Source organism: Ceratotherium simum, chromosome 27 (genome assembly GCF_057802395.1).
Source record: "Ceratotherium simum simum isolate JZ-2026a chromosome 27, ASM5780239v1, whole genome shotgun sequence".
In the NCBI taxonomy this organism is placed as follows: Eukaryota; Metazoa; Chordata; class Mammalia; order Perissodactyla; family Rhinocerotidae; genus Ceratotherium; species Ceratotherium simum.
The window spans coordinates 4,340,290-4,368,113 of record NC_141926.1 but is presented as its reverse complement, the minus strand read 5'-3'; the positions used below and the strand labels follow the sequence as shown (position 1 = coordinate 4,368,113).

General features: G+C 50.1%; 1 protein-coding gene across 1 annotated transcript; it reads right to left on the bottom strand.

Moving 5' to 3' along the window:
* Window positions 1–3,263: 3,263 nt before the first annotated feature.
* On the bottom strand, window positions 3,264–27,824 carry TMPRSS3 (transmembrane serine protease 3). The gene is made up of 13 exons (XM_087417817.1): window positions 27,445–27,824; window positions 25,942–26,086; window positions 20,772–20,882; window positions 19,768–19,884; window positions 19,243–19,366; window positions 16,242–16,367; window positions 14,880–14,923; window positions 13,944–14,109; window positions 12,973–13,142; window positions 10,999–11,094; window positions 7,883–8,025; window positions 7,058–7,210; window positions 3,264–4,191 (listed from the first exon to the last, which is right to left on the bottom strand). The coding sequence occupies exons 1-13, from the start codon at window positions 27,463–27,465 to the stop codon at window positions 4,174–4,176; spliced, it is 1,434 nt and encodes a 477-aa protein (XP_087273943.1). The 5' UTR covers window positions 27,466–27,824; the 3' UTR covers window positions 3,264–4,173.

Genomic DNA, 27,824 nt, shown 5'->3' with positions numbered 1-27,824 from the left:
CCTTCCCCAGAGCTCCACCTGGCGGCCAGGCCCAGGAAGTTTCTAGGTTTCCTTTGAAGAAGGCTGTCTGAGGGTGGGTGTGATAACCCAGTGGCCCTCCGGTGCCTCCAGGAAATGAGCACAAAGTTTTAATACTGTGTTGGGAATCATTCATATTATACAAATTATAATGTACCAGCCTCCTGCACAATGTCCCTGCTGGAGGCGACCCACCTCTGCCGGGCCACCCCCGGGGCTGATGAGAGAGAAGAGGGAAGGGTGCAGGTGCACACTTCACAAGGGCGGAGGGAGCGTGGAAGCTACGAGTTTGCACCTAAGATGAAAAGGAAAGAAAGAGAGAAAAAGTCAGAAAAGACCCTGTTAGAGGAAATGCGTCTTAAAAGTCCTTCTCCCTAACACTGAAAATATGACATCAGTTCTTAGTGGATGATTTTAAAGACCATCTCTACTGTTTTCTTTTCATTCTCAAAAAAATCCTCCCTTTGGAAATTTCTCACCTTTGGTGATATCACTTTCACCATTTTTCTGTGAACTAGACTTTGAGTCATGTTTTTTTTTTTTTACTGATTTTGATGCTGCTAAGGCAGACCAGAGTCCAGTGTAGACATGGTGATGGAACAGGATGCAATACTGAGTAGTTGTTTTTGTAATTTTAAGAAAAGAAATGTGGAGACTTTTTTTTGTACATCATCGCTTTAAATTATAAACGTTATCTTTAGGTTGATTTTCACCTATTTCCAAACCAAATATGTGCTGGTTTATGAAGCAATGGGATTCAGATGAAGTCCATTTAGGTGACACGTTTATGTTATCGTCATCATTCGTTCATTCCACCTGTGTTCATGAGCAGCTCTGGGTCCCGGATCCCAGGTTGGGTGCTGGGTATGCACAGGTGAATGGAGTGTGACCCCATTCTCGGGGAGCTCTCAGCTTAGAAAGGAAGACAGGCTCAGAAACAAATGATTTCATTGCCATCTTAGCGTCACTATGTATGTGTAATCACACACAAAAACTAGCGTGCACACACACACGTACACATACACACACAAGTATTCTGGGAGCCTGAAGAATGACTTCTCTCCACGGGTCCATGAATTGGGGGGAAAATTCAGACCATTTAGGCAACCCAGGAGAGACGAGTGACCTGGAATACAACACGTTTCCAGGAGTCACTCATGAATGGACACACAGGTCATGGTTCATCATGCTCAGCCCGCCAGCCCAGCCGTGCAGACACAGAGAACACTGTGTCCTCAGTCACCAAGATAGCAGCCAGCTTAGGGAGGCTCTTTTTCACACTGTGGAGGAAAACGTGGCCCAATGAGTAAATTTGTCTAAATTCATTGATTTGAAGCCGATGTTGTTTAAGATTATGCCACAAAAACTTTATTCTTCTTGGTCACTACTCTATTTCTACGTCACTGGTCAGGTCCCTTTGCCTCCCAGTTGCTGGAGGCCGAGTCACCGGGAAGTTGCATCCGCCCGTTTGAATACAGCGTCGTTCTTACACCTCCCAAACCCAGTGTTGCTATATCGGCAATTCTTGAGCTCAATGCCTTAGGACATTGAGACCAGTACAACCGCGCCCACAGCTGGAACGTCTTCAACCCCCGGTGGCTCCTGCACTGGTCTCTGTGACAGGGTGACAGGTCTGCACACCCAGACCTTCCGTGCATGCTCCTGCCCCACTCCAGGCAGTGTCTCGGTGTGAGAAGCGAGGAAAGGGATATGAGCAGGTGTCCTTGGATCCCAGTCAGACACCCTCCTCTCAGAAGACGGAGGCAAGTGTTCACAGTTTCCGGGGGCAACTGTAGTATTTAAGCTGTTGACCAATTTGTGACACTCTTTTTTCCAAACTTTCTATAATATTGTTAGGTCTTCTATAATTTTTTTTAAAATGTTTAAATACAGCCATAAAGTACTAGAGAGAGAGAGAAAGGGGCTGCTTCCCATGGTATGGTCCTGGACGTCTGGGTGCGGGTGGGGCTCCCCTCATTCACTAACTCAGTACATGGATGCCCCACAGTTCTTCAGGTCCAAGCCACCAGGGGAGGCAGCCCACCTCACCTCTTCTGGCAGCACGTTCTTCCAGCTGTTCTTCTGGTTGCAGGTTAGGAGTGCTCCAGCCACGGCTTTCTCTCCTGGCTCCCACTCTGGCCTGGCTGTCAGGCGTGAGGTAGGTGCTAAGCTGTATCCACGGAAAAAAGAAACAAGATAGAGACAGCTCCACCCATGAGCCTGCAGCTCGAGCCAGCAAACGTCTCCATTGGGTCCAGACACTTTCAGAGGAGGGAGAAGGTGATCACGACTTTGAATGACTACTATGTCTCAAATGGGTTCAAGCTGGTGGTGCAAACGTGCCTTTAGACTCAAATGCAAAGAGTGTAGCTTTGCGATTGGTTATTTGCTTTAATTCCTGCTGATCTGACGCCTGGCGCAAATCCTGGATGCCCCACTGGCCCGATGAGTCTCTTCACTTTCATGCCTCCATTACCTAGTCTATGAAATGGGACTGTGATAATCCCTTTCTCACAGTGTTGTTGTGATGAGAAAACAAGGAAACACATGAAACATTCGTAGAATGGAGCCAGGCACATGGTACACGCTGGTTAATTGCCCACTAATAGCATTACCAAGACCTTTTGAAAGGCTGTGAGAAGACAAATATTTTCCAACAAAACTCAGTAGTAATCAAAGAAGAATGAAACCATAACAGGCTAGAAATACACGTCTGCTGACCCCACGGTCCAGTTTTCCCAGCTGAGGTGATCACATATGAAATCGTCTATCTTTTCACAGCTTGGATCTTCAGTACGTGAGCTACCACTACTTTCAGAGAGAGCTGGGAAAATACTTAAAATAGAAATGGTCTTGCCACTTTCCGACATATACAGAGATCTGTGTAGGACCAAATACGATTACTATGTAATACAGCTACAATTACACCCAAAGATGATTACTAAATGGCCATTTGCCTTTAGTGTTCTCTCCCTCTCTTCCTCCATCCCCATCTCAGCCACATCCTGGGAGGCTCCCCAGAGCCGCTCCCTTCCGGGGGCACCTGGACCCACCTTGGATCTCTCTGAAACTCACCTATCTTCCCACTGTTGCCTCAAAGCAAAGCGATGGATTCGTATTCTGGTGAACTCATTTGTAATAAAGTGCCGCTGGACAATGATACTTACCAAGTAGCCTTCCTCTGTTATGCGTGTGCTATGGGGACTATACTACAGAAGGTGTTTGGGTAACCGGTGGGTCTCTAATCCTGCAGGTGTGTGGAAGATTAAAGGGCCCATGTGAAGCAGGAGGGAAGCCTTTGGTCTTGATGACACGGGACCATCAACTCTATTTGCCTTCGGTACCCGCTGCATGCGGTTAGGTAGTCCTGTGTGGTCTCAGTGCTTTCTTTTCTTACTCTGCTCTGAGTCTTGTGATATAATACAAGATAAAGCTGATATGCTGAGAAGCCTGTTCTAACAGAAAAATGCAAAACCCACAATGTATACAGAAGAGATCAAAGTAATCCAGCCTCTCGAATCAAGCTTATGATTTCGATTTACACGAGCAGTCAGTGTTCATTCAGACAAGCTCTGACTGATGATTGCGTTAGGAGAGCATACACCCTTCAGAAGCAAGGGACAATAATACATAAAGCACCAAATGCTACAAAGAAATAATAGAAATAAACCTTAAAGCTAACCACTCATAGATTAAGTTCCCACATGCGAAAAGAGATCTTAGAGTAGAAAATTCTGGTCTGGTTCTGGTGCCTAGGGAGAAAAGCGTGCAGACAGCTCCATCTGCAATGACTGTGCTCCCACAGGTCCAGGCAGTGGCTGTCAATCGCTTTGTACGTGAGATGTGCCCATCTTCTCAGGAATGTGGAATGACCCCTGTACAGAAAACCAGATGGGCAAGTGGGAAAAGGTAGCACTTTGGAGGGGTTCCTGCTTCTGTGCTTTGTGAAGGTCAGAAAGGAGCTTCAAGGTCATTTTAGTCCATGCCCCTGTGCCTTGTTAGAGGCATTACAAGAAATTGTTCTAGATGCAGAGGAACAGAAAGATGCTCCTTCTCTGGCTCTGCTGTTGGAAGTGTCCACAGAGGAATCCATGGACGGACGGGAATGTCTCCACTGTGGCAGGAACTCGAGATGGTGGTGTCTCCCCTTTCTCTTCAAGTTTTCAGGTCCCTCTAGAAATGAAAACATAGGTGTTATCTTTTTTAGCACTTCAAGCCATGTCTCCAACATTAAACTTGAGTTGGGCATCGGCGCTGCAGCCCGAGTGAAGCATTGGCTGTTCACAATTCATGAGGACAAGGTTCGCCTCCACCGGACGAGGCTGCCAGCTCCATGCGGATCTCAGATAAACGTGAAATAGCTTTCCTACCCGTATGCACCTCCCAACCAGCCACGCCCCTGCGTTTTTTATTGCAGACCTGGGATTTTTTCCATAGTTTCCACGTGAACTTTCCAGCTCTTAGTGTCAGTGTTGCTAAGTACTGGTTTGAGTCAGAAAATTTTGTTGAAGGCCCCAACTAGATAGAGAAAACCACTGGATGAGAATGAAGATGATGTGACAGGCAGTCCTGTCAGCTGAACGGGCAATTCTCCTCATGATGTGTGAGCTCTTGGAAGGCCCTCACATCGATGTTCAAAAAAACAACTAAAAATGCAGACCTGCCTGAAAACCTCTCCTGGGAAGGGAAGTCTCTTCTGGGTCATCTTCCAGGACATTTGAAGAGAGACTCGCAAAAGGGCGGGTCTCACACAGGCCCTCAGTGGGCCCAAGGCAGCTGATGACTAAGATGCTCTCCCAGGCATCTAGGGAGCCAGCCAGCCATCACAGACAACACTGCTCCTCCAGCCTCGGGGGAAGAGTGGAAGCCCTTCCTGAAACCCTCCCAGGGAGCCACATGGTCCACACCAGTGTTTCTCAAAGTGCCCTCAAGACCCCATGTACAAAATCGCCAGGGCCCTCATCCCACGCTCCCTGATCAGACCCCCTGGAGAAGGGTCCTGGGGATCTTCAGTGTTAACATACAGCCAGGGAGAGTGCTATGCGCCCCAGGGTGGAGAGCTGTCAATTCTGCTGCTGCGTGTGCTGGGGCTGGAGTCACGGATGTGGTGAGACTCACGCTCTGCTCTTATTAGCCTGGGGGGCCTTAAGCATGTCCCCTCACCTGTAATACGGGGACTGCCCTAGCATCATTACCCAGGACGGTGCTGAGGGGAAATGGGCTAAGACATCACGCAACATCATGGTTAGAAGGTTCCAGGAGTGATTATGGAACCTTGCCCCCCGCCCAGCCCCTAGCACTTCTCGACAGCGTGAAGACTGGGAGTTTGCTTCTTCAACTTGCTCGACTTGCAAGCTCCACTTTCACGATTACCAGCCTGGTCACACAGACCCTCTGCCCCTGCGTGCAGCCACTTGGAAGGTGCACCTCTGTGGCTTCATGGCGAATGTGGAGGGCCTGCTCCTCCTATCCCACCCTCCATCTCCCACATGGCCAAGCCCACACGGCCATCAGTGTGGCCATCCGCACCCTAGGCTTCCGCTCACAGGCCGTCCTCGGCCACTGCAGCAAGGAGGCTGCTCTTTCCGAGTCTGTTCTCTGAGAGGTTGACAATTTTGGTTGAATTTTGTCTGAAGAGCGTTACACGCCCCTCAGTCTGAGCACTGGGCCAGTCTGCCGGCTATTAACCGGTGCTTCCTGATGGCCTGTCTCCTGGCACTGGCTACCTTGCAATGAGCAGGACACTGAGGGTAGGAGCTATTCATACCTGCAGAGGACACTCAACTACACAGCAGCAGGGCTGGAATTCAAACCAGGCTAAGGCCCAGCCCCGGGCCTCAGCCTTGCACAATGGGAGCCACTACGTAGCTTCTCATTTAAAGCAAAAATTCAAGGAGGAAGAAGTGGAAATGAATGCCCGTGCCACATTAGGAGTTTGACGTCCTTCTTAGCCAGCTGTTTCAGATAAAAGGAGCCTTTATAAAGGTCTTTGATGCACAAGGACAGAAAACAGATTACTGGTGGCCAGAGGCTGGGGGGGCGGGGTGCCCGTCTAACTCTACAAGGTTTCATTTCAGGGCCACGGAAATGTTTGGAACTAGATGGAGGTGGTGGCTGTGCAACATTGTGAATGTGCTAAATGCCACTGGGTTGTTCACTTTAAAATGGTTAATTTTATGTTACGTAAATTTGCCTCAATTAAAAAAAAAGTCCTTGAAACTGGTCCAAGGCATGATGTGGGGCTCAGAGTCAGAGATCAAGTCAGCAAATATTTGCCGAGGGCCCACAAGGTGGAAGGAGTCATGCTGTCGAGGCTCCTGCATGGCGGCCTCACCTCCCTGCAGCCTTTCCCCCTGCTCCCCGGGTGGGTGTCACCACGCGTCCTTTGGACCATCAGACCACTGCGCTGGGACCTGGAATCGGCCGTGGCACTCCCTTTCCCTGGATATCCCATTCCTCCTCCCCGCCGTCTCCAGGGCGCCCCCTGCCGTCCTGGTCCTGCCAAGCCATCCTCACTGACCTGTCTCCCTCCTCCACGTCCCCCCTCCAGGGAGGGCCCCCAAAGAACAGAGCTGCCCAGGCCCCCTCCTGATTGGAGACTCTTCATCCCATCCCTGGCTCCCAGCAAGGTCCACACTCGTCACTGGGCGTTGGGGAGTCCTCCATATTCAGCCTTCCTCCACCTCTCTCCACCTCGTCCACTCTCTCCTCTGTGCACACCCTTGCCCACTCGCCTCATCCCCATCCTCAAGGGCTCTCCTTCAGCTGCCCCTCTTCCTTTCCCCATTTGGCATGTTGTCCCAGCCAGGGTCTCCCTCTTGTGTGCCCACCCCACCAGGGCCCCACCCACACAGAGCCTTGCCCATGGGATTAGCTGTGCTCTCGTCAGACACCCAGGAGCCGCAAAGTCGCTGTTTGCCAAATAGACAACTCACTGGTCACTCCCTGGCTCTGTACAGCAGGACTGAGGTCCCACGTAACGGATGCTAGTGGTGGAATGAGGAGGAGCAGCGTGAGCAGGGGAGGAAGCTGCACCCACCTCCATCTGCTCGTGAATCCAGTCCAGGAAGGAGGTGATGCGGGTGTAGACCCCAGGCTTGTTCACATCGGCACAGCCGATGCCAAAGCTGGTTGCTCCCACCAACTTCCATACCCTCCTCTCTTGACACACCAGGGGTCCCCCGCTGTCTCCCTAGATGGCAAGGAAAGAGACTAACAGTGACAGAACAGGCACTGTCAAGGGGTGTTCCTCGTCATAGTGGCAGGATTCCCCTTTCCACCATATCACAAAATACTTCTCGGGGATGGCTCTGCGTTCACACCAGCCCTTCTAGAACTGACTTGAATTCCCAATAGTGGGATCCTTTATCCCTCGGGGACGGTGTCCCCCAGCTGTCTCCCTGCCAGATTCTAGATACACTGAACCCAAGATGGTCAGGGCAGCTGTGTGCAGCTGAGGGAGCGCTGTCAGAAGGAGGGTCTGCCTGGCCAGGGGGCTTCAGCTGGACCCCGGCAGTGCTGGAGCCTCACCCACTCTGGCCTTGGAGGCCCAGATTCACCGTCCCACTGCCTTCCACCCCTTCTGTCCCCCTGCAAACTTTGCGAGCCGGCTGGAGAGGGAAGCATCCTCCAGACTGCTCTGGCCACCCAGCCCCCAGGCAGAGTGGGAGCGTTGGGTAAACACAGGCCCGGGCCAGGAAAAGGAGTGATATCTTGAGCAAACTTCTTCCCCACGCCCTGTAAATTTGCTTTTCAGTCAGTCACAGAGAAATGCTGGCGGGGGCCTGTCCCACGGGCTGGGTCACGGCACCAGAGCCTCGCCTCACCCGCTGCATGACTCCCAGAGGTCGCCGAGGGCCCCTACCTGGCAGCTGTCCACACCGCCTCTCAGGTAGCCGGCACAGAGCATGGAGGGGGAGATGATGCCCCCATACACATCCCTGTGGTTGCAGAGCTTGTTGGAGATTAAAGGCACAGCTGCGTGGTTGAGGACCGGGGAGGCGTCGCCTGTGTCAGAGATGGGGGTACGTGCAGTGAGGGGGGCCCCACTCGGATTTCAGAGGGCACGCATCCAGGGCGGGGGTGGGGAGCAGGGGGCACGCCACCAGATGCTGTGATGGTGGCAAAGGCCACGCCTGCAGATGCACGGCGCGTGGTCTGTTGCAAGCACCGGCGAGCCCTCAGGGTCTGCTCCCTACAGATGGTTCATGTCAGGGCCGCTCACCTCCCTAAAGGGACCAATGCAAGAGGCCATAAGGGCAACAGTGGCCAACATGGACCTCCCCAGGGCCCGTCCTGGGCCAAGCACATGACCCTCACCAGCCTAATCAGTTCCCAGAACAACAGGTTACAGAAGGGAAATGGAGGCCCAACAATGTCTCACACACACAGCTTCTTGGTGGAACCCTGGGGTGGTTGACAGAAAAATGTCCTCCCAAAGAAGTCCATGTCCCAATCCTCACGTGGCAGAAGGGACTTTTCAGATGTGATTAGACCTTGAGATGGGGACACGATCCTGGGCTATCTGGGTAGACCCTAAATGAAATCACAAGGGTTTTTAAAAGGGTCCGAGAAGGAGATGCGATGAAGGGAGCAGAGGTTCGAGGGGAAAGATTGAGGATGCTGCGCTGCTGGCTGTGAAGGTGGAGGAAGGGCCACGAGTCAAGGGGAGTGGGCCAACTCTAGAAACTGGAAAAGGCAAGAAATGGATGCTCCCTCAGAGCCTCCAGAAGGAATGCATCCCTTCTGACATATTGATTCCAGCCCACCGGGACTGATTTAGGACTTCTGATCTCCATAACTGTAACATGACGATCCATTTGTGTTGTTATAAGCCACTAAGCTTGGGGTCATTTGTTGCAGCAGCAACAGGAAAGCAGCACACCTGTGGTGGATCAGCCTCACCACTGACCTGAAGGGATCAACAGCCTCTAACTCAACCTACTCATAAACCCAGTTATCTTTATGTTCTATAGGCTTACAGCAGGGCACACCCTTATTCCCATTCCTTCAGCGTGTGTCAGCTGGTGGCATGTGGGTCTGAGTGCCTCGAAACCCACACTGTAAGTGTTCTCTGAGTGTGGGTTACACCATGGTTTCTGCATGGGCTTCCCCAGTCCACCCACACACCCACTGTCCTTGCAGTGGGCACCACCTGGCCATGAGGTTGCGCTGAGAGTGGTGCCTGTCCCTATCATCCCATAAGGATTCGAAGAAGACGATGGAATAATCATCCTCAGGCACTTCAAGTTCATGAATAACAACACGAATAGGCACATGGGCGGAGGAGCATGAATGTAGAATCCCAGATCTTCCACCACGCGGCTGTGTGAGCCTGAGCAAGATGCTCAGAGCCCCTCAGCCCCAGTCTCCTTTGCCCTCAAGATGAGCACGAAAATAACACCCCCTCAGGGTTTCCATGAGAAGCAGGAGGTACCTCCTTGAGACATTCAGCTTAGAGCCTGGCGTGTGGCGAATCTGCCTAGTGATCCAGCGCCTCGTCTTCGGAGTCCCACACAATAAGAACCACTCTGGTGGTCTGGTGGTCCAAATGAGAACTCACCGTGAAAGGAAGGGGAGGGTAGAGGGGTGTCCCTGCTCCCCACCACAAAGCAGAGGTCGCGGGGCCACTGGTTCTGACAAAACCGGAAGCCCCTCGACCAGCCATGTCGGCACAGAGCAGGGTTTGGGCAAGTGGGTGAGCATGAAATTACAAATAGCTGTAAGTCCCCTGAGCCAAGGTGGACACCAGTGCAGGTGCTGGTGGGAGTGTGGCCAAGCAAGTCCACATAGACCCTCTGGTTCTGGGTAAGCCCCCATGTACCTTGGACATTCAAGAGGCAGTGTGCTCAGCTAATAAGTCTTAAGAGGAAAATACTGAACTTTCTGTATTGGGTTGAACTGTGCACCCCCGCCCGCCCCGCAAATATGTCCACCTACAACCTTAGAATGTGACCTTATTTGGAACAGAGACTTTGCAAACGTAATTAAGGTAGGAATCTCAAGATGAGATCCTTCTGGATTTAGGGTGGGCTTTAAATCCAAAGACTAGTGTCCTTATAAGAGAAAGGAGAGGGAGGCTGGGGACAGAGATACAGGGAGGAGACCGTGTGAAGACAGAAGCAGAGATTCGGGTGATGTGTCTACAAGCCCAGGAGAGCGGGAGCTGCGAGAAGCCAGGAGAAGCCTGCAACAGATTCTCCCTCAGAGCTCCAGAAGGAACCAACCCTGCCCACATCTTGATTTCAGACCTCTGGCCTCCTGAACTGTGAGAAAATAGATCTCTGTTGTTTTAAGCCACCCTGTTTCTTTGTTACGACAGCCCCAGGAAACTACTACTCTTCCTACCAACGAGGAAAGCAACGGATGGGAAATCCAAGAATTGTGAGCGCATTTGTGGCCCCTACTGACAAAAGGACGGCCAAGGTTTCCTCCACACGGGTTGTTCTCATTGACATTACTTCTTCTATTATGACTACAGCAATAAGGTCTTGTTTGCTTTTTCTACTTGACCTTTGTCAGATGAAATAACACATCTTCTGAAGTCACACAAGACAAATTTCCTCACCGATTACAAATCTCTGTCTTCTGAATAAACCTTGGGAGGAGTTCTCCATCCGGGCTCCTTATGTACTTAGTTAACACGGTGGGGAGGAGGAAGAGGGAGAACCACCTGCTGTGTTGGCAAAGGTGTCTCCACTAAGGAGTGTCCACGGTTGTCCTTTGTGTTTTATTTCTCTCTTGAGAAAGTACAATTTCATGTTGTCACAAGATAAGGGGGACCATGACTCATGACCCACAGCTACTCGGCCAACTGCGTGTTTCCCGCAGTGGACTCACACTCCCTGACCGGGACGTATGGGCATCCCACAGGAACAGTACATTGGGGCACTGGAAGGGAGCATGTCATTGTGGGCATGTACCCCAGCCATCTCAGTCCTGGGCTCCCTGGACTCAGAATCTTGATTTCAGACCACTGACCTCCGTCCTCTGTGGCCCCCCATCCTGACGTCCAGCACATTTTTCCATCAGGAAAGTTCTCTTCGGAGTTGGGCAGACAAACTGGCTGGATCATCTCTGTTTAAAGGGGAAACAACCACTCTCAACTCAATTGAAGCAGTAGTCCGAGGAAACAATCTCATCAGGGCTTACCTCTCTGGGGAGCGCAAAGATCTCCCAAAGAAAGGTCAAGTCCTTGGTTGTTTGAAAGCTCAGAGCAGGGACCCCACCCCCTACCACCAACCAGAGCACTAAAGCCTTAAGAAAACCCTAGACTGTGGCAACACGAGCGAGTCTAGACCACGGGCCAGCAAACTCTTTCTGTAAAGGGCTGAATAGTAAATCTCTTAGGTTTTGCAGGCCAAGTGGTCTCTGTCACAACCCCTCAACTCTGCCACAGTAGTGTGAAACCAGCCATGGCCAAGAGTAAAGAAATGGGTTTGGCAGTGTTCCAATAAAACTTTACTTACAAAAACAAGAAAAGGTCAGATTTGGCCCGTGGGCCATAGTTCGCCCACTCCTGGTGTAGACCATGGGGAGGTTGCCTTACAGAACGTCACTCCATGAATATTCCTATGCCTCCTGTCACATCTAGAGGCAACAAACTTGCCTGTCCCTGTGGGCTGTGTCACATAGTCCTCCACCAAAGACAGAGTCATGGCTGTCGTGAGGCTTTCACGTGAATACACTCTGAGACGCGCTAAGCTTCCCTGGGTATGACACTAGTGGACAGGCACAGAAGGAATAAGGGGAGGGTTCATTTTAATTTTCGTCAAAGTGCAAGTGTTGGCACCTCATTTTGAATAACCAAGTATCATTAATAATAATTAACAAATGAACACTACATTACAATTTCTCTTTGTTTCCCTAGAAAGATTTGTTTTAGAGCGTACGTGTGCCACGTGATAAACATGCCGAGGATTCTGCCAGGTCAAACCTGCAGCTAGTCTTGCGCCAGGATTCTGCTCCGATAAGGGGCCTCATTTCTTACACTCTGCCCACACCCCAAGCTGCCGTATTCCTTGGAAAGGAGAAGGGGGGGCTTTAATTTACTTAGGAGGAGGCCCCTAATGCTTTGTTTGCATCTGCAGAACATTTGATCCAGTGTGGCTTTTGTGGTGTTTTTATAACCTCCAGAGGCCAGGACTTGACTTTTCCCGTGGAGAAACAGAGCCTGCTGAACTCAGCAGCTGGTTGGGAGAGAATGTTTCTGAGTACTTCAGGGAGCTGAGGATGCCCGGGATCTTCTAGGTGGTAAAGAAATGGCTGCAAGAAGGATCTCCCCACAACCAGCTGGCTGCCCTGGGAGGTGCTCTCTTTCTTAGATAAGATAGAGACTCTCATCCTCCATCTAGAGACACTGGGCAAGCAGGTGGCACTGGCTGGGGGACCACACCACAACAATCCCCAGATAGGACAAAGCTCTTTGTCCCCATGGGCCAGAGATGCCCTTCCACCACCTAAAGGCACCAGGCAGCCTGGCCTGGGGAAGCTCATTTCATCTCCAGCTGGCACCAGCAGAGAGAAAGTGGCACCAATGGGAACCCCAGGGGCATCAGACAAACCAAGTTGACCAAAGTAGAACCTCAAAGGCTCTGAAATCAAATTATCATCCAAAACCACAGCCCACAATAGTAGATCAAGACCTGCACAGTCAACCTGAACAGGGTGACCGCCTGCTAAAATTGAGGATGCGTGTAGGACCCAGCATCTCCTAATATAATAGCCCAAATGTCCAGATTATGATTGAAAGTTACTCATCATACCAAGAACCAGGAAAATCACAACTTGAACGAGAAAAGACAATCAGTTGATGCCAACACTGAAACGAATCAAGTGTTGAAATTATCTGACAAGGCTTGTAAAGCAGCCATCATAAAAGTGCTTCAACAAGCAATTACAAATTTCTCTGGAAACAAATGAAAACAACAGAACAACAAAGAAAGCCAGACGTACCGTTGAAGGTGAGTGGCCCAGCCAGCTTCATGAGGGCGATGTCATTGCCCAACCTCTTTGGCTTGTACTTGCTGTGGTAGATGATTTTTTCCACCAGATGGGAGGGGGCTGGGCTGTCCAGCAGGGAAACTAGGCCCACCTGGATGGTCCATTTCTTGGGGAGGTACAGGCTGCAATGAGAAGACTGAGAGGTAAACAGGAAAAACCCAAGCGCTTTAACACACGGACATCAGGTGTCCCGTGAGCCAGTGCCAGGGAGATGGCGGGAGACTTCCCACTGCCCTGCTTGCTTATGCCTGGATCTGACCTCGGCTCCCACGCCCTGCAGAAGCTCAGACGCACCCCATGCATTTCCTAGATAGATCTTGCTCCCTGCACCTCTGAGTGCATCTTCTCAACATTGGAGGACTGAGCTCAACTTTGCTGACTGTGAGGGGTCCATCAAGGCCTCTTCTCGATCAGACAGCAACCAAAATAGTGGCAGGTAAAAATAACAGGGAGAATTAACCTCCGTGTTTGGAAGTATTTTCTGTGGTTTTCTTCTATGCTACCCTCCCTTGAGAGAGACTGCTCTGGGGAGACTAGATGCCCACCAACACCCTGCACCATCTCCAGACCACAACATGGTCCACCATAATTAACTACAGGGAGATCTAGGGCCTTTATGTTGGTGGGTTTCCTCCTGCAAGAGAGCTTCTTTCCTCCTCTTTCTATCTTTTCTATAAGAGCTGCAGGCCTGAAATCTTTAAAATGAGCTCGGGGTCACCAATCACACCCAGCCAATGGTGACAAGTCCACGGTGAGGAGGAGGGGTTCCTCCGTGGGGACATTACTTCGTGACAATTTGATCTGTTTGCCTGCTCTGTGGACCTGCTGCTGATCACCCAATTCAGCCCCATCCCCACGTGGCCCAGACTGGACAGGGGGCTGCAGAGGACAAGGACCCACACCCAGGAGGTCGGGAGACTCACTCATACACACAGTGGGCAGCGGTGACAATCCACACGGGGGTGATGACGGAGCCCCCGCACAAGTGGTAGCCCTGAAACTGAAGGCTGGCCTGCCAGGGCCACTGCGCCAGCGAGGACATGTTTCCACCCACGATGCGCGAGCTATAACCCAGTCTCAGACCGCAGGCTGCCAAGGGAGAACGAGGGTTGGGGGGTCGGTCCCACAGACCTTTCTGGGGAAAGTGGTGTCGCAGCCACAGACCTCTCCCCCCCTCACATCCTGCCTCCCTCACAGAGCTTGCAGCCCGGGAAAGAGCGCTGTAGGGGGAGCACAGCATGAGGGGTGGCGGCAGGTCCCCGGAGACGTGGGACGAGTGGGCTATTGTGGGGGTGCAGTGGGAAGAGCCTGCCAGAGCAAAGAACCTGGTGCTGGCAGCACCCCTTCTCATGATGCCCATGTCCCCAGGATGATGCCAACACGCCAGGAGCATGGGGACCTTCCACAGCCCCCTCCTCACTGACGCAGGGGCTGGCGGGCATGTGCCTGACCTCTTCAGCCCCCAACCTGCACAAGAACCCTCCGCCCTGCCAGGAACGAGGGGCGTCTGTCCCGGGAGGAGGGGGCCTGGGGCACTAAGCAGCCTGTGCACACTTTTCTGCTGGGGGAGTGGGGAGGATAAAGTGACTGGTGAGTCAGGCTACAGGGGCCACCACGGAGTGACAGGACATCATGGACCATGGTCCTGTCTGCTGCTGAGGAGTCACTCTGGGCTGCCTCCCCGCACCTGACAGGTGAGACCAGGCTGACTCTGCTCCCCTCCTCCGTCAGGTGGGGTCCACAGAGTTCCCACCTGGCACGGAGGAGGAAGGGACTCCCAGCAGTCTGAGGAGGGGACAGGGACACAGGAGTCTGTGAGTGAGCGCTGCATTCCACTCATCTCTGCGTCTCTGACTTACCTGTGCACTTCAAGGTGACCACGTGGCCCGAGGCACACCCCTCCCTAAAGAGGGAAAAGAGTGGGCTTAATGTTAAATACCCAAGGCTTGTGAAATGAACACTTTTGTTTTTACTTAATCTTGGAGTAAAAGAAAAATACACCCTATTCCCCTGCTCTTAAATACAGATTACAATTTTAGTGTATATAAAAATACCAGGAGAGTGAGGTCTCCCAATTCATTATAAAACCCTCGACTACAGAGAAGTATTGTGTATGTGAGAGGCTGTTGAGCGTTTCTAAGCCCTGTGCAGCTAACGATAACAGATGCACAATGAGCTATATTATATAAACGTATACTGGTGTCATTTGCATGTCGGTTTTACCCCGATGTTCCTCACTGGCCCCTGGGGGTGATGGAGTGCACATTGGACGGCGTGGCAGCTCTCCTGGCATGAAGTCCTCACAGCCTGGGGCACACACACCTCAGAGAGGACTCCTCCCTGGAGTAGAGATATGATTGCCCCGAAAAGGACACCGCTCCCCCTGCAGGGCTGGGATCCGGGGCGCGTGCTTGCTTACACTCCACCCCGGATCCCTTTGTAACTTCTCCTGCCTTCAGAGCCCCAGTCCTGTCATGCAATCATGCAAACAAAAGCTAGTGTCACCAGACTGAGGTTTAGAACCCAAGAGATGTGCTGTCCCTACAGATCGCCTGTGGGTCCAGAGGTGAGTGTTAATGATGTGATGGACAGGCTGACAGGCTGCTGTCTCCCAGAGCAGAGAATATCCTCCTCTTGGGGTTTGGTCCAAGGTGTCAGAAGAGCATATGGAACTTGGGTTCAGAATATTTGACTGTATCTCCACTCACCTGGCAGGTGACCCCTCTGAGCCTCAGGTACCTGACTGTCATTTAAGGACACCTCATTTTACCTCCCCCATGAGGTGTTGAGGGAAGCATGGAATATAAATGGTGAACAAAGAAGGAAACATTTCTTTCTTAATTTCTTTTTCTCTTCCTCCCTCTCTCCCTCCTTTCTTTTCTCCCCATCTCCCTCCCTCCCTCCTTCCCTTCCTTCCTTCCCCCAAACATATCCAGAGCGCCCACTGTGTGAGAGGCGCATTTATGACGTGCACATCACTATTTCTCCTTTACCATCCTTCCTCCCTTTCTCTGTCGGGCCTTATTTGCCCAGTTTGGGGTTAAGTTCTTGCACCCCAGCCTGGTGCGTGAACCCAGTCTAACCAAGGTGGCCAAACCCCCACCGTGCACTTGGAGAAAACACCCTCACACCTCTTGAGTCCTTGTGGAGCTGCACACAGCTTTGCAAACCTAGCAGATGCTTGACCCCAGTGCGGACAGCAGCACTGCCCAGCCACTTACCTCACGTACACCGAGTGGTGCAATGCGGTCACTTTGTCATCCGGCAAGAGGTGATTGATGGAAGCAAAGTCCTCTCGGAACTGCTCCTCAAGCGAGTCCACTCGGAGGGCATCTGAACTTACATAACTGCAAACACATTAGAAACACAGACTCGACGTGTGAAATTGACTCTATGCTTCAAATCAACCTGTGCTTGAGTCACAACAGCACAAGGATCACACTGGAGGGATGTCATTTTGTCCCCCCAAACTGTCAAGGGCTTCCTTTCACCAATTTAGCAAGGCATTGCAGACCTGGCATAGTCTGGGTTGGTGGACCTTCTGGCCCCCACCCCACAGCCCCACCCACCCTCCATGGGCTCCAGGCACATAGGAGGGAAGACCTCTTCCTGGTGTAGCTGGTGGGCCCCCTTGACACATTCCACTGAACTGGGCTTTGCTTGGCCTGAAGCAAGCCCCCAAGGGAACAGAACACAGAACTAGGAGGGGCCTTTTCAGGTGGGCACCAAAGTGGGTACCGAGCACCCCAAGAACAACAGATGGGGGAGGATGAAGGACTTTCCCAGTCTGCCCAGAGTGGGCGTGGGCTCCCGTTGGAGAGAGATGAACACGTAGAAGGAAGGGAATCAGGGGGCACCAGGAGCAAGTCAATGTTTAAAGTTTCAGGAAACAGGTCTTCTGGAGAACAATGGTAAAGAAGGCACCCTTTTTTAAAAAATCAAGTGTTTGAAGAGTTATGAGATGGGCCATGGCGAATGAATGGCCATTTTCCCCTTTCTTCGTAGAATGAACAAAACACAACACAGCTGGCTTGCTTCACGCACTCAGACACCAGCCTATGAAACAGGCCTTCATCAGATTACTGTGTGTGCTGTGGAGAGGAGCGCACATGGAATGCAAAGTTCAGACAAGTTGAGTTCTGAGGAAAATGTAATCAAGGCAGCAGCAATGACCTTCCCAGCCCTCCCAGGCATTGCTCAACCTGCTGATAGTGTGGGCGCTGGGTGAAAGATCGGATTGCTGCTGGGATGGAGACCCCAAGACAGGTGGGCTGGGCTACAAGGAGGGGGAAGTGTGAAATGCAAGGGGACCCCAAATGCTGAAACTGGAGCCCCCTAAATTGCCAAAGCCTTCAAGTGGTAGTAACAACCACAACCACAAACTCACAGGGCGTCCCTATGCGCGGGCTCACTTCCAATCACTTCAGGTCCTTTGACTCTCATGATGACCCTTTGGAGCCCATCTATTACGATCCCTATTTTTGAGGCACGAGTTATGTAACAGGGCTGAGCATGCACTAGGACTTGAACCCAGGCGATCTGACTTGACGGTCTATCATTTTTTTAATCATAGATGTCTGACATAGGATATAGTAGAGCAGAGAAGATCAAAGAAGGGCTTTAAAGAGAGAAGTAGGAAGAATAAACAAAAAAGAACACAGAAGAAAATTTTAGAGTTGAAGCAAAGACAGGAAAGAAAAGAACAAGTTTAGAGTAAAGGAAACGGACAATGTGGAGGAGACAGACTGGAAAAATTGCGCTCTCCAGACCTGCCCTTGGAGGGAGCACTAGGGCAGGAAGTGCTATCTCACCAAGTGGCTGGGGTGGACAGAGCGGGCTGCCCAGAAGAGTGGGGTGGAGAGGGAAAGGGGTCAGCTGGGTCCTTCTGCATATAATAGAGGGGAGGCCTGGGATTCGAGGAAGGAGTGATGCCCCAGCAGGGAGGAGGAGGAGAGACAGGAAGAGGAAAGGACGCCCCCCTGTAAGTCCAAGGAAGGGCCTCCGCAGGGAACAGGAACGCCGAATGGGGAAGCTTTCAGCTCTTTGAGTGATGGGGGGGGGTGTGCATGTGTGTGACGCGTGTGCATGTGTGTGTTTGTGCACGACGTGACGTGTGTGTGCATGATGCAGTGTGTGTGTCTGTGTGATGTGTGTGTGTGTAGGTAGGGTGGGGGGTATGTGTGTGATGTGATGTATGTGTAAGTGGCGCGGTGTGGTGTGTGGAAATCTAGCTGATTTCTGGATCCGGGTTGTTGCGAGGTGAGAAGGAGGCAGGTCCAGGGATGTGGGCTGGAGGACATTTGGGGCTTCACTGGCTATGGAGAAAGGGGCTGAGAATATGAAGCATCGCACTGGAGAGGGAGACTCCGTGGATTCTGAGCGCGCGGCTCCCTTGGGCGCAGAGAGGGATGCTGACCTCCTGAGAGGAGCGTGGGACCTCAGCCTGCCTGCTCTGAACTCTGAGAACGGAGAGCAAAGAGGAGCAGAAGTGAAGTTGTGGGCGCCATGGAAGACAGCAGTTGTCGGAGTCAGAGGAAGGGGCCGGAGAGGGAGGGGGCCCACGTCAGGGCGAAAGTGTGTCGCCTCAGTGCAAAATGTCACGTAGACAGAAAAGACATGCTGAAGTCCAAACCCCTAGTACTTCAGAATACCGCCTTCTTTGGAAATAGAGCCTTTACAGAGGCAATCAGTTGATCCCAGTACAGGCCAAACGCTGAAAGTGAAGAATCCGCTACCACAGTCCTTTCCTCTACATGTTGCTAAACAACTGTTTTGAATGATTGTGCTTTCACTAAATTGCCGACTTTTCAGACTTGGATTTTTAGGGGTCCTTGGGAAGTGTGTATGAACGGCCACATGTTGCCCACCAGCAGGTGGGGGTGCCCGGGAAGCTGCCCTACAGCTGCAGCCTGGGATCTAGGGGGTTAGTTTTCAGCTCCAAAGCTCTTTCTTGTATGTTTGTATCGAGGGTCCTGTCCTGGCGCTGAGACACCCCCAAATGTGCCATTTCCTGAGCTACCTTGAGCAGGTCACTTATCGCATCTGGGCCCTGGTTTGCACACCTGTAGAGCGAGGATGATGTCAGCATTATAGGGTTGCCATGATGACGCAATATGATAACAAGCACCTGTAAGTGCCCCACTAAACGATGGGTGTCTCTCTCTTGATCATATTATCACTATTAATGTTTTACCCATGAGCTGGAAAGACTCCTTAAATTACCTTGGAAACCCCAGCTGGGCACAGGCGACATTAGCATGGTGACCTTTCCAGTCGTCAGAGCACACGGTCCTCCAGGCAGCAGCTGTGAAGACCTGGAGCACGGCGTTCTGCCCGCTCACGCGGACTGGCCGATGCACGGGAAGAACAGTCCATCAGTGGCCGGCAGGGCCCTGAGACCACAGGCGGAGATTTCTCTGCAGCCAGCTCAGATCCCTGCTCTGCTGAACCTGACCTGCTCCTCACCCACAGCGCCCCCCACCCTCTCAGGGCAGTGACAGTTCTTACTGTCTGGACCCCCTGAGCTCTCTTAGAGGTCTCTTCTTATTGCTTGTGTAGTCTCCTGAACTGAATTTAAGCTCCGGCCTTCCCTTTACACCCAGCCCAGTATCTCCTGGGGCGAATGGATCCCAGTTGAGGACATGACTTGACAATGGCACCGACTTGGACCCATTTCACAGATGGGAAAGTCAGGGTGGGGCTGTGCTGACTTCCTCCTGCTTTTGCAGTGAAAAGGGATGCCCTCACCACATCGGTACTCATCCTCCGCGTCTTTGCAGTCTGAGACCCCGTTGCAGCGAGCTGTCAGTTCAATACACTTAAAAGACGACCGGCACCTGTACTTTCCGGAGCAGTCGAAGTGGACTGAGGGAAGGGGCAGAAGGGAGTGTTAATAAGGAAGGGCTCCTTCAGTGTACAGCACTAACAACCGCCCACCTGCCACATGGCCTTGAGCTTGCGCGTTAATAATGAAACCTGCATTGAAATTGCGCCTCTGTCAGCAGCCGGTTTCCCTCAGCCCAGTTCCTGTTCCAAATGCCCGGGGGTGCGGCTGCTGCCCCACTTTGTCTCACTAAGTGGCCTGGAGCCACGGCTTAAGGCGAATTTAGACTCCGGAGGGCTCAAGGTCAAGAGAGAAAGCGCACGGCGGCTGCGGACTGACCGGCTGAGCCGGCTGAGCAAGGAGCTCTGAGTGAGGACTCGCCCCTCCAATCCACCTCCTGTTCTCTCTGACTCGGGGCAAGAAGTGAAGGAACTGTGGACGACGACGCAGGTAAGCAGGTGGAGAATTAAACTGATCTGTGATCGAGTCACTTGAAAGAGAAAATGACAAATTGTTCGCTATGAGATGCCGTTCAAATGACTCCGTTTCTCAAAAGCCACAAACACCTTATTTTAAGAACGGCCGGCGTGCGCGGCCTTGCATGAACGGCCTCCTTGTCTCCTCCACTCAGCTCCGCACCAGCCCCCCTGCCCTCGGGATTCTGTTTCATCAGCTGCCTTTGGACACTTCTAACCGGGCAGCTTCCTTGGTGACAAAGCCCCGAGCATGGCCAACAGCCCCTGCTGGGCCCCAGGTTGGCTTTACACTCATGCAGGCACAGAAAACCCAAAGTCAGCAAAGCCCGAGGGCGCCAGCCTCCGGTAATTAAGGCTGGGTGGGAGCGCTGCGCTGCTGTGAGGGGGGAGCTCATGAAAGTTTAATGCCTAGTAGGCACCTGAGAACCTACTAAATAATGAATCGTACTCACTGCCCAGACCAATGGCCAGTGCCAATATCAACGCAATTATCCCAATGACGATGATGGGAAAGAACTTCAGTGGCAGCAGCGACAAAATCTGTGCAGCAACCGCATCTGCATCTGGAAACCAAGGGCGGGTGAAAGGGCAAAAAGCCGCTGAACAGCGCATTTGAATAAAATAAAACTTAAAATTTAGCTATTCATTCCCACTGCCCTCGATGCAGAGAATGTTCCAGCCCAAAGAAAGTAGCCTTAATTAGAAAAAGTGCCACCTTCCAGGGGGAACACTCTCTAGAAGTTCGGCCCCACGCTCTCCGACTCTGACCCAGTTCTGTCCGTCCCAGGTTAGGGGATGGTGTTGGGGGTTGAGTTGTGGCCCCCAAAAAAGACATGTTGAAGTTCAAACCCCTAGTACTTCAGAATAGCATCTTATTTGGAAATAGAGTCTTTGTAGAGGTAATCCAGTTAAAATGAGGTCATTAGGGTGGGCCCTAATCTAATAGGACTGGTGTCCTTATACAAAGGGGAAACTCGGACACAAAGACAGACAGCCACAAAGGGAAGATAGCATGAAGAGACACAGACAGTGTGAAGATGAAGGCAGAGATTGTGGTGATGCATCTACAAGCCAAGGAGCACCAAAGATTATCAGCAAACCACCAGAAGCTAGAAAGAGGCAAGGAAGTCTTCCCCTGCAGCTTTCAGAGGGAACATGGCCCTGTCAACACCTTGATTTCAGACTTCTAACCTCCAGAGTGGTGAGACAAGATTTCTGTTGTTTTAAGCTACCTGGTTTGTGGTGCTTTGTTTCAGTGGACCTAGGAAACTAACAGAGGGGATATAGAGCCTCAACTCCCAAGGACATTTCCCTACAGAGGAGGGTGACAAGCAAAACCCAAACAGGGCACTTTCAGGAGAGGGAGAGCTGGGACCTCTGAGAAGGTCACCAGATGATGCAGTAGACCATTCTCCATGAGTCTTGTGCACAAGGACACTAATGGTCTTTGTTCCAGACCAACTCTTCAAGAATGTTGGCAGAGCAAACAGCCTTAGAAGATACAGAGAGTGTCTCTCTCCAGAACAGTCCAGCTTAGTAAATATAAGGTCTTCCTTAGGGCGAAAGTTTGCATAGGTCTGCTTGCAGCACATTATAAAAGAGTTGGGTTCCCATAGCTCTGAGTTCCTTAACTATGACGCAGACCCACTGTCTGTGCAACATACACCTGGTCTCCTCCATATTGCCTCCATGGGACTTGGGGGCAAGGATAGCCAACTCAAACAGGATGCGTGTGCTACTTGTGCTGTAACTAACACAGTCCTTTGTGTCTGACCCTGGAGTCTCATGTCTTCTGCCAGCATCCAGGGCACTGTGGCAGGCTGACTCGTTAGCTTGCAGGTAAGGTAAAACTCCAGACCCGTCCCAGTTCTTGCCTAAAGAACCCATCCGACTGGGCAGCAAAGAAGATGCACAGAGCATTAAGATACCCACAAGTACAAGGCTCTCTGGGCAACCAGGAGAATTTCCATTCGCACCCTTTACTTTTAGGGAGAATAGGCCATTTCATGCAAATTATCTCACCCATCCTGAAAATACACCTATGCCAAAGTTGTCTCCACTTCAAATTAGAAAGGTTGGAATGCAGGAAGGGGAGAAAGCCTTCCAGGCGTCACAGGATCACGCAGGACAGAGACAGCCCCTGCCTCTCCTCTCCTGGTCTTGGAGACGTTGAGCCCAGAAGCTTCCCACGGAAGAGCCAAAAAGACCTCTCCCTGCCTGTCTCTGGAGACCCACAACTCCACCCTCTGGCAATAGCGTGATTACAAAATGGTCAATATAGTTTGAGGCCTCCTAAAAAGGAAGAGAATTTGAAGATAAAAATGGAAAAAAGGGGTGTAGTGTGAGGAAAAGGAGAAAGGCGTAATGGAAGGAAAAGGGTAGAGAGAAAAGGGAAAGAGCGCAGGGAAATAAGACGACGCATCGCACACCCAGTGACAACGTGGATACAGAAACAAAGAGAGACAAAGGGCAAGTCTCTGCTTTGGTTGGATGAGCAAGTGTTTGTGGTGGCTGTGTTCTCAGCACCTAACAGCACCCAGCATGCGGTATTCCTCGATAAATGTTAGTCAATTGAATGGATGAGTGAATGAATGAATGACAGCGTGATGATGAAGGCTGTCTCATCTCAGGGTCAAGGACCAATCCTTTCAGGGCAACCAACTCGTGGTCTTGAGTTAGCAGAGCAGACTTCTCTTCTCCACCCTCCCCACCCCCAGAAGGCTGCACCAAACTAATACCTCACCCCACTGAGACGCCTACTCTCCATTTACACTTCAAATGACCCCAAGAATGACCTCTTATCGTTCCAGTTGTTCTGTATCTAAGAGTTAGATCGAGGAAATGAGTCCAAATTGTTGATTCAATTGTTGTCCAGTCAGAACCTTTGTATCAGTTCACCTTTGACCCTTTACAGCTCCTCCTCCACGGGGCCCTGTGGGCCCTCCTGGGGCCCCACCCTCTCCTTGTTCTGGAATAAAAAGCCAAATGCATAGCATCTCTCCAAAGAAGGAAGGCAAACAGTAAACAAACACAAGGAAACTTCGACCTCTCTGGAAATGAAAAAAATGCAAATTAGACATAACTACATGTCAACATGGCTATGATATTATTATTATTATTATTATACCCAATGCAGTTCAAAGCAAAGGGAAATGGACCTCCACTTACAGCCAATAGGAGTATACATTGTATAAACTTTTTGAGAGTCAAATTGGACATAGTACCAAAAAGCTTAAAAATGGATGGAATTCTTGACCTAGTAATTCCACTTCTAAGAATTTATCCTAAGATGTCATCATAGATGTACACAAATTTCTGCCTACAAGGACACTTAGAGGAGTGGTATTTATAACATTGATGCATGTTATAATACTGCATGCATGCAGCTTAATGACGGACGGAAGGAACTGGTGAAATAACAAATGGTATAGAGATACTTAAATGACAGAGAAAGGGAGTTGGCAAAACTTTTCTGTAAAGGACCAGATAGTAAATATTTTAAACTTTATGGGCCCCATGGTCTCCATCACTACTACTCAACTCTACTATGGTGTGAAAGCAGCCACAGACAATATGTGAATAAATGGATGTGTCTATGTTCCAATAAAACTTTATTTATAAAAACAGGCAGTGGGCCAGATTTGGCCCCTGGGCCATAGTTTTGCCAACCCCTGAAGAATATTTAATTATTTAACATCATGGAAAAATGAATGTGAGATTGTTGAGTTAAAAAAAAAAACTTCAAAATGGTACAAATAGTATATGTCATTTCCAAAGGGAAATAGCAATATATTGATAGGAAAAAGGCAAGAAATCCAACGATGAAGTGCTAATAGGGTTATCTGTGAGTAATGGTAAAATTGTGGGTAACTTTAAAAAATCGTTTTGTATTAACTGTATTTTCTAAATTTTTATAATGAACAATACATTGCTTTATTTAAAAAGAAAAGTTTAAAAAAGTTTTTTTCTTTCCCACTAAAGGAGTTAATCATGATGAAATAATAAAAAATTAGCAGAGAGCAATATATATAGCACTATTCACATTCATATTATTTATCTTATAAAAATATTAGAAACAGGGGCCGGCCTGGTGGCACAGTGGTTAAGTGCTCGCCCTCTGCTGTGGTGGCCTGGGGTTCGCAGGTTCGGATCTCAGGCGCCCACCAACGCACCGCTTGTCAAGCCCTGCTGTGGCAGCATCCCACATAAAGTAGAGGAAGATGGGCACAGATGTCAGCCCAGGCCCAATCTTCCTCAAGAAAAAAGGAGAGGATTGGTATCGGATATTAGCTCAGGGCTAGTCCTCCTGATAAAAAAAAAATTAGAAACAACTGTATGTCAAATGATGATAAAATGACTATGTAAATTACTACATCTATTTGATGGAATGTTGTGATGCTATTAAAAAAAAGGGCATTTATGAGGCCAGTCCAGTGGCGTAGTGGTTGAGTTGGCATGCTCTGATTCGGCAGCCCGGGGTTCGAAGGTTCAGATCCCCAGCGCAGACCTATGCACGGCTTGTCAAGCCATGCTGTGGCAGGCATCTCACATATAAAGTAGAGGAAGATGGGCACGGGTGTTAGCCCAGGGCCAATCTTCCTCAGCAAAAAGAGGAGGATTGGCAACAGATGTTAGCTCATGGCTAATCTTCTTCACCAAAAAAAAAAAGGCATTTATAAAAACCAAATAGCACATGGAAAAACATCTGTCTCTGTCTGCACTGTGCAAGAGTGTGTACCTATGGGCAAGGACCAGAAGAGAATGAATGCAGACATAAAATCCAGGTAAGTTTTGGGGATCAGGTGATTATGGAGTATTGTTTAAATTTACATTTATGCTAATTTTTTGAGCTGTATTTTTAAATTGGGTATCTTTTCCCTTACTTGAAACCTCTCCTCCCCTCTCCCATCCTCTCTACCACCCCTCCCACATCAATCCTCCAGGCAGTTTAAAAGGAATCGTTCGGGGAGCCCCCCCCTCCATGCTTTCTGGAACCTCAGCCAGAGCCCCCAGGTGTTCCCCTTCCCAGCCCCAGAGGTCAGTCTTCCTGACTGCATCCGGGACCAACGAGCCACAGCTCATCAGGACGAGTCCTGATAGGGTCTTGCCTGAAAGATCCCAGCTGGAAAGGCATTATGGAGTCCACTGCTTCTCCAAGCGTCTGTAACCTATTTACAAAATCAGCTTGCCTTCCTTTACGGCTAGGAGCAACTCTGACACTCCCTGTAGGATTTTAATCGAGGCTTCCAATATCTTCAGTGATGTCCAACTTATTTTAACTTTTCTGGAAGGGCCAGTGAGCACTGGCTCTCAGGACTTCCCGGAAAGCTCAGAGATTTCCTGGCCAGGATCTGACCCCCAACTCCCGGGGGCAGTTGGAGCCTCAATTTTGAAAACCTCCATCCAGAGAATGCAAAGGCCTGTCTCTAGGGAGCTGGCAAGTGATGCCCTCTCGAATGCTCCTTCTTTCTGGGATTCTGTAACCCCGAGGAAGCACACGTGTCCGGCTGTGGGTGCAAGGACTCCTGGGGAGATACTTCCTCGGAGGGACACTCAGCCACGTTTGTCATCTAGATTGGGGCGGGGTCAGGGGGGACAGAAATCACACCTGGTTCCACTTACCTGGCGCAACAGGACTGATTTTCAAATCGTCCAGGCCAAAAAGCGATCTGAAGGAGAAGGGGGCTTCAGCTGCAGGCGGGTCGTTCTCCCCCATGGTGACTATTTCAGGACCTCTGAGATGCGGCCCCACCTCTACCTCCACTTCCTTCGCCAGGGAGAACAGAAGGTGTTTGCTTCTCGGTTTATAGTTACAGCATCAAACGCATCTTTATCACGTTAAATCTTTGAAATTCGACAATCCACGTAAAGCACATTCAGTACCGATTAATCAAAACTATCTGTCCAGTGGGAACGCGTTTTTTTCTGAGCCACAACAGATAACAGAGAAACTTCTAGAGTTAGCGAAAAAACGTGAACTTAATTCTGCTAAAATAATGACTTTCCCATTGTTGTTTGATCAATCTTAAAATCAGTCAAATAGCATGTCTTTAGAGATATGCCCTTTGACCGTTGAGAAGTTACTGTATCCTTAATTTTTGGAAGATAAATTGCTTTTAAAGCATTTTCCTTCTCTTTTTTGTCATTGTTCTTTTTCCCATGTAAACTCGACCCTTTGCCCACGCATGTGGTACCCCTACCATACACACAAGAAGTTTTAATACTCACATAATGTCGGTGCCCCAAAAATGTAGATGGCGCCAGCGCCCGGACTCTTGCCCACAGTATTTGTAGCCTCCCATAAACACAACCCTTTCCTGGCTCACACAGGCATGACCTAATTAAGGATGAAACTATCCGCGCCCTCTGGGTGCCCAGCCCCCACTAGAACGCAAAGGGAGAGGTGGCTGGGAACTGCTGGCTTGCACCAAAGCTACACTGGCGCTCTGTTTCCTCCAAGAGAATTCCACTATCGCAACACCAAAGAGGTCGGAAGCCTTTCGAAGTCATTCCCTGTCACTCTAAGAGGGGCGGAGGGAGCAAGAAACGGCTGAACGTTCCCAACTATATTCCACTTCACTCTCCCAGGGATCAGGCATGAGTTCTCTAGGAACCTGCTGCTGCAAAGCGCTAAAATCCAGAGGTTCCCACAGGCATAGAAACATAGATACTTAGATCCCTCATTTTCATTTTCTCTCTGTTTGCTTGTTGCAATGTTTGAAATTCAAAAGGGAACTATTAAGTCGCTTAAAACAAACTTTGTCCTCATGCTGTTTCACGTGGAAAATCTAAGCAAGAGTTATGCACTAAAAATGTTTATTTCATTTCCATCACAAGAGTAGTTTTGAAGAATATCTTAGAAAACTAATAAATTCACATTCAGCATTTTTGACTTCGATTCTTGCCAATACTTGCTGCTTACTATCAGCATGTGGCAAATTACGCAGCTTAACTTTATAACAAGAATAAGAATACATGGTAAAATGCTTTCTGAAACATTGCACCTCGATAAGGAAGCCCCTTTCCCAAACAAACAGGCCGTGGTTGGTAGGTTTCACAACATAGAGAAATGCTGAGAAGTTGTCTTTTAGAAGCGTCTTCTCTTCCCCCACCCACTTTACTCACCGTTTCTGGAGCCGCCATCATTAAAAGCAGAAATAATTTCCTTTTTCATTATAAAAGCCAGTGTGGTGGTGAGCAGGCCGCCAACAGGTTAGTCCAATCGGGAAATGTTTCCACCAAGTCACTCAGCCTTGTCCACTCAATCATCGCAGCAAATGGCATTATCGCAGGTGTCCATGTAACCCAATCTGGTTGTGGCTATCAAGTGGCCTTGGCAGTATGACTACAGAGACCAGGGAGGGAAAAAATGTGGCTTGCCTTTAATTAGTAAGTAAGGTAAGCAAACCTTTTCAGAAACTTCACAGAAGAGAGTCTTTGAAACACAGGCGTTCCTTTCATTTAAAAGAACAGAGAGGTCCTGCCCAGTGCTGAGCAAGAGCACC

Excerpts from the sequence above, each read along its gene's own strand:
- TMPRSS3 (XM_087417817.1), bottom strand. The coding sequence starts at position 27,465 with ATGATGGCGGCTCCAGAAACG. Across the intron at positions 19,885-20,771 it reads ACTGGCCATTGGTCTGGGCA|TCCACTTCGACTGCTCCGGA; the intron begins GTGAGTACGATT and ends CCCTTCCCTCAG. Across the intron at positions 19,367-19,767 it reads GGAGGATGAGTACCGATGTG|TCCGCGTGAGCGGGCAGAAC; the intron begins GTGAGGGCATCC and ends TGCATCGGCCAG.